This window comes from Prionailurus viverrinus, chromosome E1 (genome assembly GCF_022837055.1).
Source record: "Prionailurus viverrinus isolate Anna chromosome E1, UM_Priviv_1.0, whole genome shotgun sequence".
In the NCBI taxonomy this organism is placed as follows: domain Eukaryota; kingdom Metazoa; phylum Chordata; class Mammalia; order Carnivora; family Felidae; genus Prionailurus; species Prionailurus viverrinus.
In genome coordinates, this window is record NC_062574.1 from 20,021,155 (window position 1) to 20,033,407 (window position 12,253).

The 12,253-nt window shown below is 44.0% G+C and overlaps 1 protein-coding gene across 6 annotated transcripts in view; it reads left to right on the forward strand.

Annotated features, from left to right (window-relative positions):
• Positions 1 to 12,253, forward strand: part of RHOT1 (ras homolog family member T1) — a 76,315-nt gene that overhangs the window by 2,670 nt on the left and 61,392 nt on the right. For 2 of the 6 annotated variants that reach the window (XM_047832293.1, XM_047832295.1), the window contains exon 1: positions 9,639 to 9,883. The exons of 1 other annotated variant lie outside the window; for it this stretch is intronic. In XM_047832293.1, the coding sequence (XP_047688249.1) occupies positions 9,808 to 9,883 (76 nt within the window). In that variant the 5' untranslated portion in view covers positions 9,639 to 9,807. Of the gene's footprint in view, positions 1 to 9,638; positions 9,884 to 12,253 lie in introns of those variants that run through there. 3 more of the 6 variants (XM_047832297.1, XM_047832294.1, XM_047832299.1) reach the window with 2 other exon arrangements.

Here is a 12,253-nt window from a genome sequence, read left to right on the forward strand (position 1 = left end):
TTTAGCAGAAAGCCTCATTGCACAAACCAGCCAGGCAACCCTTGGCAGTGCATTTAAGCCCTTCTTTCTCCTGTACGATGGAAATAATAGTTATCTGCCCTTCCTCATCTTCTTCAAAGGGTTGCTGAAAAAAATTAAAGTAGTAGGTGAGGAAATTAGAAAAATGCCAGGACAATGATAACCACAGCAACAATGACAGAATCATGGCAGCCTCTAATTCACCTTGGCCTCTCACATCTTGAGACTCACATTTAATTTACATACATATCCTTGAAAACAGGGCCAAGCAAAATTCTTCTGTATGTTCTATTAATTTGCTTTCTCACAAACCAGGGAGCAGAGGCCCAGACAGGGTTAGTGGTTTGTCCAGGGCCAGTCAGTTGGCAGAGCAGGGACCAGGCCGTTTCTCCCCTGTCAAGTCTCTAACCTCAACACCCTCTGATGAGGTCCTGTGCTGAGACCTGGCCTTCCAGTCTGATGGGACACAGCTAGCCCTAGAGCCACGAGGTGCTCTTTTTTGTGGTTGGTGGTGGTGGTAATCCTCAGTATAGTGGCCTTGGGTTGTCTGAGCAAGGGACAGGGCCTCTCTCTTGGTGCCAGTTGACCATTAAAGGTCTCTCTGTTTTCACTTTCTGCATCACTCACCTTTTATCTTCTCACCCAGAGTCACTTTGATGTTTGCCCTTTAAAAGTACCAAGATTGTGGGGTGTAGCTCAGGTCATGATCTCATAGTTCATGAGTTTGAGCCCCCACATCTGGCTCTGTGCTCACAGCGGGGAGCCTGCTTTGTTTCCTCTGTCCCCCTCTCTCTGCCCCAGCTCCCCCATCAAAAGTAAACATTAAAAAATTTTGGGGGAGGGCGGCACCTGGGTAGCTCAGTTGGATGAGCCTCCGACTCTTGACTTTGGCTCAGGTCATGAGCTTACGGTTCGTGAGTTTGAACCCCATGTTGGGCTCTGCACTGACAGTGTGGAGCCTGCTTGGGATTCTCTCTCTCTCCCTCTCTCTCTGTTCCTCCCCCCACTCACACTCTATCTCTCTGTCCTAAAATAAATAAACACTTAAAAAAAAAAAAAAGTAGAGAGGCACCTGGGTGACTTAGTCGGTTGAGCATCCAACTTCGGCTCAGGTCACAATCTCACATTCCGTGAGTTCGAGCCCCACATCAGGCTCTCTGCTGACAGCTCAGAGCCTGTAGGCTGCTTTGGATTCTGTATCTTCCTCTCTCTCTGCCCCTCCCCTGCTCATACTCTGTACCCCCCTCTCTCTGTCTCTGTCTCTGTCTTTCCCAAAAGTAAATAAACATTAAAAAATTAAAAAAAAAATTTTAAGTAGAGAATAAAGGTTCGCACTCTGCTTCTTTGCTTTTGTCTCAAGTTTTCTGTCAGCATAAACTTTCCAGGACACTGTGAAAAGTGGTGCCCTTCCTCAAACGAAACAAAACAAGAATCCTCCAGAATAGAAATAATGAAGCTGAAATGCCAGTGGCTGAAGGGCCTCTCACTTGGATCTATGCCACATGGGGGAAGGAATCATCCACACAGGGATCCACCTGGAAAGACTTCCTGTGGGGACAGAAAGGCTAATGGGCAGAGCACTGGGGACTCCTGTGGCAGCGTCTCACCTTCTCTGCAGGTGTTTCTCTCAAAAACTTACGTTTTCTTGTAGACTTCTCTCTTCTTTTCTAGGGGTTAGGGAGAAGGCAGTAATGTCAGTGACAAGGGCCACCTCTATCTCTCTTCTCTCTTCCCCTCCATTTCTCTCTCTCTCTTTCTCTCTTCTCTCTCTCTCTCTCTCTCTCTCTCTCTCTCTCTCTCTCTCTCACACACACACACACACACACACTTCACCTGCTGGTGAGACACCTACTGGTGTGTCCGTTGTTGGGGTCCAGGGCTTTGGGTTCCTGGAAGAACCACCTACCAAGCAGGAAGCCACCACCTTCTTAGGGTCACAGCAACCTCTAATACAATTATATCTATCTGTCTCTTTTCCTCCCTCAAATACTTTTTTTTCTGGAAAAGTTTAATTTGAAGACTTTATTTCCTAGCTGATTGCAGAAACAAACCACAAAATGCAACATGCTGCTCTTTGGAGGTACTTCAGGCTCTCTTGCTTTGGTCAAGGGAAAAATCCCTTCCCCAGGGGCACTTGAGGCTTTTGACAGGAAGGGAGAATCTTCCTTGGTATGTGCTCAGCTCCATCATCCCCACTTCTGCCTGAGCCCTCAGCCCCAAACCCAAATTTATCTTCATTCGTAATTGCTCAAACCTTAATCACCGCAATGTGTATCTGGCTGGTTCGGTCAGTAAACCAGAGTGTGCGACTGACTCTTGATCTCAGGTTTGTGGGTTCGTGCCCCATGTTGGGTGTAGAGATTACTTAAAAATAAAATCTTACACACACACACACACACACACACACACACACACACACACACACACAAACCCTAATCACTGGGACGCCCGGGTGGCTCAGTTGATTAAGCATCTAACTTTTGATTTTGGCTCAGGTCATGATCTCACCATTTGTGGGTTTGAGCCCTGCATCGGGCTCCATGCTGACAGTGTGGAGCCTGCTAGGGATTCTCCCTCTCTCTCTCTCTCTCTGCCCCTCCTCCAGGCATGCCTGCGCACTCCCTCTCTCCTTCTCAAAACAAACATTAAAAAAACCCACCCTAATCATTACATGAGTGTTTGTCCTTCCAGAGGAGTGCAATCTTCTTGAATTATATTTAGGATTAGGCCAAAGATTTGTTTCAATTTGGGATTTACCTTCCTAGCCAGCCATAGGCTTTCTTAGGACAGGGTTTCCCAAGCTTCAGCCTTTTATGTGCCACGATTCTTGTTACCCTTGCATTGTCTCCTGCACCATTTTTTACTTAATATTTTTTCCTAAACCAACTCACTGACCCCTCTCAGGTACATTCATTTCCAAAGGAAACCTTATAGTTGATCTTAGCCAAAAGGCCGAGAAGCGATTCAAAAGGAAACTTTTAAAAAGTTACGTAAATGGAAATCAGGGTCATGTGTCTTAAATAAAGGGGTAACCCCAAATATATCTTTCAAGGAAAACAAAACAAGGTGACTAGCCTGGTTCTGTCCTCTAGGGCTCTGATCCTGGGATTCGTCACTTGCTTGCGTGCTCTCTCTCTCTTGCAAGAGGAGATTCTCACGGGTTACAGACTTCTTGAGGCTTTCATTTTGGCTTAATTAGGGTAGAAACCATAATAGAAAAGGGGAAAAACTTTCTGGCCACAGGGGTCATTGTTTCTAATGTCCCTGCACCGTCTACAATGACCTCTTGTTCCACTACTTTGGGAAACCCGGTTCTAAGAGATTGGGCTAATGCGGTCTGGAAGACTATGTCTTCCTTCCCTGCCCAGTGAAATCTCTTTCACCTTTATATTTCAAAACAAATATGCCCTGGGGGAGAAAACCTTATGTCTTTGGTCAGGACACAATGTCTTGGAGTTACCATAGGATCTTTTCTTCACCACCTTCTGCACAATTAGTCACTAAGTAGTGACACTGGATTCTGCCTTCTCAAATCATTCCAGCTCTGGCCCCTCCTCTTCCCTCGGCGTCTTCTCTGGCGCAGATTCTAATCGATTCTCTCCCAGATTATTTTAATCCGAGCCCCTCTGTCTCTAGTCAGAACCCTCTTCCCATCTGTTCTCATTCTGCTAATGTGAGCTTCCCCGAAAACACAAATCAGAGGTTACTCCTCCATTGAAAACACCCCCAGCGCAGGGTGCCTGGGTGGTTCAGTCAGTTTAAGCGTTCGACTTCAGCTCAGGTCCTGATCTCATGGTTCGTGAGCTCCAGCCCCACTTCAGGCTGTGTGCTGACAGCTCAGAGCCTGGAGTCTGCTTCGGAGTCTGAGTCTCCCTCTCCCTTGCTCACACTCTCTCTTTCTGTCTCTCAAAAATGAATAAACATAAAAATTTTTAAAAATAAATAAATAAATAAACTTAAGAAAAAGCAGACCCACTAGTACTAAGAGTGACCAGGAAGGCCACTCGGGCTAAAATCATGGTCATTTTCCTAGGAGCTCTCTGGGGATATTTGCATTTTTGCTGGGTTAAGGCATGGCGTTGCTTGTTAACAGTGCCCTGTAGGAAGAGCTGACGACGGGAGGAATGGGACACCATCACACGAGTCTTGTTGGTTTTGGCCAAGGAAGGAAAAGATTATGAGATGCCACCTATTTTGTGGAAGGGTTTGAAAGGTTTGGGTACCTGGAGGATGATTTGGAGGATTCTGGTGAGAAGAAAGAAGGGTGCCCAAAGATGAACTACCCGGTCCACCACTTGTCTCCCATAATAAATCAGTGATGTTCAGTACTTTGCCCCTAGCACCTAGCTCAGAGCCTCACACCTCCTGGAGACAATAACTACTTGTTAAATGACTGAATAAACATAATATCCTACATCAGCGCCTCCATGAAAGCATATTGCTATTCTTCTAAATATTTCTATTAATTTTATTTAAAAGATCTAATTATTGGGGCGCCTGGGTGGCTCAGTCGGTAAAGCATCTGACTTCGGCTCAGGTCATGATATCACAGTTTGTGAGTTTGAGTCCTGCGTCGGGCTCTGTGCTGACAGCTCAGAGCCTGGAGCCTGCTTCGGATTTTGTGTCTCCCTCTCTCTCTGCCCCTCCCCCACTCAGGCTCTGTCTCTCTCTGTCTGAAAATAAATAAATGTTAAAAAAAAATTTTTTTAAAGATCTAATTATTAAATTAACTTTGACATCGTACAAAAGATGATGGTACTAAAAATTAATTCATAATCGTTACACGTTTTCCCTTCTTTGTATTCTCAGCCAATATCTATGTTCATCCATTAGTTTTAATTACCCGGTGGACACAGGTGCATGCTTGTAAAAGTTCAAAACTACACAAATATAGAGGATAAAAGTTGCGTAAATGGATAGATCATAGTTCGTTTTTATATAGCTGTAATTCTATATGTGGTTTTAGATTTCTATTTTTTCACTTACTTTGTAAGTCCTTTTCCATGTCTGTAATAGTCATTAGTTTTAATGACCCGAAAGTTCTCCAGTTTATTTATTTGTAATCTCTACACCAGTGTGGAGCTTGAACTCATGACTGTGAGATCAAGAGTCATGTGCTCTGCCAACTAAGCCAGCCAGGCACCCCATAATGACAGCAAAAGTGCTAATAATTTTATGTCATACTTAATTTATTCCCCTATAATTACATGTTTTCCATTTTTAAGTACTGTGTAATGTTGCTATGAATAGAATATGTGTATATATATATATGTGTTTCTTCTTTTGAATTATTTTCTTGAAATATATTTAATTGTGATTTCTTGGCAGAAATAAACAGATATTATACATTTACTATTCTATGGAATTTTTGGTTTTGCAGAAACAGCCTGTGGCCTAAAATTTTTTGAGAATGGTTGATATCTATAATAAGTCAGCAAAAATTTTAATGTCTTTACAGTGATCAAAAGTTATATTAAATGCACTTTTGCCTTTCAGACTTTACAATTTGAGTGGGCAGGCTAACCAATTTGCCCTTGGAAAGGTAATGCATGTCAGCAAATGAATTCCAAATTAAAAAATGCAGTGAAGGGTGATATGTGAGCATGTGATCTGTTAGGCAATGTGATAAATGCTTTATCTAGGTTTTATTTAATTACCAAAAGAGCCCTATGAGATAGCTCCATTTTGCAGACGAGGTTTAGGTTTTTCAGAGAGGTTCTGTAACTTGTCCAATGTTGCACAGCTAATAAGGTGTTGGAGATGAAGTGTAGAGTCCAGAGCCCATGCTCCTACCCATTCCATAAGGGAAATTAGACCACTTGTGGGAAGGATGGATCTGAGAGGCTTCTCAATACCAACTATCTCTTAATTGGGGCTATTTGTTTTACAATCTGTATTTGAAAGGAGCTTAAGAAAATTATGAAGTAAACTGGATGCAACTTCATCAATACATGAGGGCTTTTTTTTTTTTAGGTACAGTTGACATACAATGTTACATTAGTTTCAGGTGTACAATATAGTGATTCCACAACTCCAAATTATGCTGTGTTAAAGATGAGGATCCTAGGTGGAAAAATTTCCTTTCCACATGGCTAACTATCAAATGCCTTTTAATAAGTAGTTGTGTGGAGTGACAGACCTTCCAGCCAAATCAAGCAAGCAGAACCCGTGTCCTCTAGAGACCTATCCATGTGATTATGCAGAGGACATGGATGTTTGAACAATGAACCAAGAGCAAATGCATTACAAGGCAAGATAAAATATTTACTCTGTATCCATCAGGCATTGGACTTTTCCACCAGAACAGGCTTGAGAGGAAAAGGAAGAAGTCTTCCTGGAAGCAGTGGGAGACAAAAGTGAAGAATGGATGATGGATGCTACTTTGGGTTTAACTTTAGAGACCAAAGATAGAAGGTCTGAGGAGTGGGGCCAATTCCAGTCCAACTTTTACTGGCCTCTTGCCTGGGACTATGTCTAACTCACCAATCAGAGGCCAGCCTCTTATTTCACCCGATGTTGGTCATCTTCTGCCCACTGGCCCAGGGTGGCCCACTGTCCTGGGATGCAGAGACAGGCTGTGTGGCAAGTTCCTCCTTTGATGGGCATAAAAGCCGGATCCTGTTATCTCCTGGCCAAGGTACTGTGTTCAGACCTCCCTATGTCCCCTGCACAGTTGAGGAGGCATCAGGTTTGTCTTGTGATGGTAGAACTCCTTCCTAGCAGCATTCTGGAGGAAAATTCCATCAATGCCTTCTAGATTTCAATGTGTCCTCTTGGCTTTATCCAATATACTTAATACATAGTAATCAGTCTGCAATATCCCAACAGTAAATTCCACTGCCAGTAACTCCATCCCCTGGCTTGTGTTTCGCTGCAGTGCATCATCACGTGGCTCTTACTTAGGCTCAGAGATGTGTGCACAAGTCTCTTTCTTCAAAATTCACTTTGTTTATTCAACACTTATAAATCACTGACCATGTACCATGCACTATTCTGTTTTTCTATAGTAACTCATTTAATCTTCACTACAATTCCATGAGGTGTTACTACTATTTAGCAGATGAGGCACAGAGAGGTTAAGCAATTTGTTTGATGATGCACAGCTAGGAACTGGCAAAACTGAGGTTCAAACCTAGGCAGGTGGACTCCAGGGTCCCTGATCTTAACCCCTGAACTATGCTGTCTCCAGGAGACCTTCAGAGTGATCCCTGACGGATGTCTGTTAATATCATGAGAAGGACATAAAGCTCAAGGGAGGGCAAGGGAGGCATAGCCTCAGAAGTATAGCTGATCAAGAGATGTAGAGGTGTTTTAAGAAGAAACTTACATTGCCCAGGAGGCCCAGACACCCTCTTCCCAATTTAATGAGTGTTGGTCTCCGTTTGTGCCAAATCATTAATTTTTGCCTGCTGACAGTGGTTGCGGATTGCCTTCTCTCTGCGGCCCTTGAGTCTGGATTTTTAAGTAGGCTTTATTTACAAAGGAGTTTGCAGTATTAACTGTGTGATGTTCTCCTGCCAAATAAACTCTTCTTAGTCCTCTGCCTTCCAGACATTTCAACTAATAGAAATGCCAAAGCCGTTGCCCAGCACACATGTACAACACCATGAAGGCCTTGTCTCTCATGCTTCTGGAGAAGGTGCACAGAATTCACATTGTAATCAGCTGGCAATGCTGTTGCAGAGCTCCTGGGGTCAAGATTGTCCACAAAGGGTTGCTTGGAGCAGGCAGTGCCCTAAAGAATTTGCCCACCTATAAAGGACCTTTGTCCTTTGTCATCCGATATTTGTGTAATTTATTTTTTTAAGGAAACATTTTTTTCACATGTATTATTTTATGGGATCTTCCAAACAATCCCATAAGGTAGAAGTTTGGGAAGAGATTATAGTCTTCATTTGGGAGAGAGGAAACTAAGGCACAGACAGGTGACTTGCCCAGGGTCACTCACTAAGGATGGCAGAGCCAAGGTTTAGTCTCAGCTCGACTGCCTTTGGCAAGTCGCAGTATCTCTCTGGGTCTTGCTTTTCTTACCTATAGAGTAATGGTATTGGAATAGGGGCTCTGTAAGTGTCTTTTCAACTCAACCATTGTGTAATACTGAAATTCAGAAGAAATCCTTTTCTCTGAAAGATCTGGTTATCAAGACTCCTGAATTTCACATTTCCATCTGTCTTATTTGTGTCCATCCTGGGATAGGACTTCATTATCTCCCGGTGAGCAGGGAGTGTATCTCTCCTATCTCCCTCCTTATACTATAGAGCGTTTTTTTGGAAGGGCTCTCTCTCCTATGCTCCGTAGGGACATCATTATATTAAGGAGGCAGAATACTGTTATAAGTGTAACAATGTATTTGCCTCAAAACCTGTGGCTTGTAACTTTTCAGTGCCCTTGATGATGATAATGATAGCTGAAATCAATACAGCAGGTACCAGGAGTCGGGAACCCTACCAGATGGTTGACGTGTATTATCTTATTCTTCAAAACCACCCGAAGACATACGTATTGTTATCATTATTGCCACATTATGGAATGGACAGATTGGAGAAGTAGAAGAATTTACTCAGGATCACATACCTGATGAGGCAATGGACTCTGGATTCAATCCCATGCAATCTGTCAGCAGCGCTTAACTGCTACACCACACCCCATGGCTTCTCCTAGGAGAAAGGGGGATTGCACTTTGCACACATTTTATTTCCTTTAAAAACTTACTATGTAATATTTAAGATAGAAAAAAAGGCACATTATGCAGATAGTGTTTCCTCATTAATTATATATATCTCTGTATCTATTTATCTCTTTCTTCTGCTGCATGCCAAACACTGTCCTAGCATTTGGGATGTAGCAACAAATTCCTCCAGACAGACAGGGTCAGGAGGGAATTAAGGCAATATTAGAAAAGTCAGTAAGAGTTCATTATCCAGTGTCACCTATGTGTCCAGCATTATGCTCAGCAAGTGTAACTAAAATATCAGAAGACCCTTCTCAGAGGAAACCACAGAAAGCGACTTAGTTTGGCTTAGAAACTAAGTTTGACTTAGAGCAGAAGGAAGTCATTAAGTTTGGTACAAAGAAATGAATCTGTTTACAAGGACAAGGTCAAAAAAAAAGAATGCCATTATTTAGAACTGTATTTTGTAAGCATCACAGGCAAAAAGCAGCTAGGGTGGTAGTTTTGTGTAGTGGAAAAGGCTCTATCCCAGGAGTCAGTCACCCTTTAATCAATCAAGCACTTTCTGATAAGGTGTGGATGCTACTGAAAACCAGGTAGACAGGTCGCTGCCCTCCTGGAGATTATAGTCTGGTGAGAATAATCCCGTCTTGAGTCACTGCCAGGCTCTAATGTGACCTTGGACAAATAACTTCTCCTGCCCCAATTCTGCAAAATAAATGGGGTCAGACTAGCGGATCTACTCCTCAAATTCTGAGCCCCAGGCGTATCTGCTGTCGCGGCGCCCTGGGGAAGGTGGGCTAGGCTCCCTGGCCCTGCGCCGCGGCCTGCCGGACGCCGGGGGCGCCGCGCGGGCCCTGAGAGCGTTCGCGTTCCGAAAGCGCTTGTCCCTCGCGGCGCCCCGTCGGCCCCGCCGCCGCTGCCGCCGCCGCCCGCGGAGCCGGAGGAGGCGGAGCTGGCGCTGTCCTGGCTCCCGAGCAGGGAAGCAGCAGAGGAGGCGGTGCGGCGGGCCCCGGCCGAGGCTCGGGCGGGGCGGCGGGGGAGGCTGGCAGCGGCACCGGTAGCGCGGGGAGAGGGGCGCCGTGGGCTGAGCGCTCCCGGCGAGAGGAGTCCGCTCCATGCGTGCGGGCCGAGCCCGGCCCCTGCGAGCCGCCGACATGAAGAAAGACGTGCGGATCCTGCTGGTGGGAGAACGTGAGTCCGCGCACCGGGGCCGGCCGCGGCCACCGCAGCCCCTGCCGCCCCGGGCCTGCTCGCCCCTCTCCGCGCTCTCGGGCCTCCCAGCCCCTTAGCTCTTCCTTTTCGGCAGCCCGCTGGCGGCCCTCAAGCTCTCACCTCATCCTGGGCCCTCTTAACACATCCCGACCCTGACCCCCAGTCGTCCTCTCGAGCCTTGTCTCTGTGAGTCTCTGACCGCCAGCCTCATCTCTCCGAAGGTCCTCTCCTCCTTTTCCGCTTCGAATCCTTTCCTCCTGGGCCTCAACGCGTTTCCGAGGCCGCTTGCCTTTCAGACCCTTTTCTCTTCGTGGAGAGTCCCTTGTCACTGCCGGGCAGGTGCTGAAACAGGCCGACTGACCAATTGGGATGGTGTGAACTGGCTCCCGGGGAAGCTAGGGGGAGGGGGACGCAGGACTGTTCGACTTGCGGGCAAGGTCAGGTTTCTGCCTTTTTTTTTTTTTTTTTCTTTTTTTTCTTTTTTCTTTCTCTTTTTCTTTTTCTTTCTCTCTTTGTCTTTTTCTTTCCTTCTTTCCTTCTTTCTTTCACGTTCGCAGTCTTCCCACCCTCTGGCATTGACTTCAAGGTAGGGAGCGTTTTTAGAGATACTTGCACTTTACATTGGAATAACTTCTGTTATGCTCGCTGTTAACTCAAAAATTTACTCTCAAGTTCAAGTTATACAAGTTACACAAGGGCTTAATGAATGAATAATTATCTGGGGAGGGTTCTTTAGTTGAGAGAATTATTCTTACCCTAAAGCCTAATTTACTCCCCTCTTTTTAAGCATTATTTATTCCGTAGCTTGGTAATTATTTTATAAATAACAGGCACACAGGAAAACAGACACATGCACATACACATAAGACCCCCTAGAAATTCTTAGATTTCACCCTTTTAAGATATAATAAAGGAGAAATGCCTCTGTTTACTGACTTGGGGACAGGACAACAGGGACTTCTTGATATCACTTGGCTGGTTACATGACTCATTTGGTAGGACTAAAATAAGAAAGTGGGCTGGGAGAACTGAATTGTTTGTTTGTACATTAGTTAATGCTCTGCCATTGCTGTTTTGAAGCATTCTTTTCCAGACTCCATTTCAGCCTAGAGTAGCCCTTCCAGGTCACTGTGATGCACTCCCAAGGAAGAAAGCTAACACATTTTTACCCTTCTCTGTAGTGTTCTTTGATATTCATTGAAGTCTCTGTTCACCTGCTCTGTGGAGAAGTCTTTAGAATCAGAATTTGGAAGTAAGCTTGGCCTGACACTGTTGTCTTTTGGGTTTGCAGTTGTGAATTTTAGTCTTTATTTATTATTGTATCTTAATCTGTATTTTGCATCAGTTTCCTTGACAAAGTTCAGGAAGGTGTTACTTAACATGTGATTCATAGCTGATGCATTTGGAATATGGTAGGGAAAGTGAGTAGACGAGCCACTTAAAAAGCTGATCCTTAACTGTCATAAAATCGTTTTATAGTATGGTGATTGTAATACTAATGTTCTAAAAGCAGAAATCCTATGTTTTGGTTTTAGTTTTAGGAAGCATATAATTCATCTGTGAAACATCTAAATGGAAATGCTATATATACGTAAGATATGTTGACAGCCTTAGGGCATTTAAGTTAAAACGTTAACAGTATTACTTATTTAGAAATACACATAAGAACTAAAAATTTGTTGAGAAAATTAAAAGCCATGTTCTGCAGATATGAAAGCAAACAGGAGAGTTGAGAAAAGTGTGCATGCAAGAGTGTTTTGATTATAGGGAGTTACCTGACCTAAGAGAAAGTCTTAGTTTTTGAGGAAGACATTTTTCTTGAAAAGGTTTGTACCAAAAGCTTTAGGCCAGCTACCATATATATAATTTTTTTCACATTTAAAAATATTAGGATTATATTTATGTGAAATATGTAATTTTAGTGAGTTGTATTAAAGGTTGGTATTTTGGGAGGAAGAAGTTGGAAAGATTAGTTTTCTTTTTTTTAAATTCATTTTGAGAGGGAGAGAGTGCACACGTGTGTGTACTTGTGCAACTGTGTGCACATGATTGGGGGGGGGGGGGCAGAGAGAGAATCCCAAGCAGGCTCCAAGCTGAGCAGCACACAGAGCTCAAAACCATGAACTGTGAGATCATGACCTGAGTTGTGATCAAAAGTTGATGTTCAACCGACTGAGCTGCCCAGGTGCCCCAGAAGCATTATTTTTTGAGATTTAATGTAAATATTTGTTAGCTTTAGCCTAGCTGCCCCACTTTAAATGCTAGGTAAACATAACTGTGACGAAGGCTATTTTAATACTGGTCTAACACATGAATTTATCTGGAAAACCACTTTTTTAGGTAGAAGTG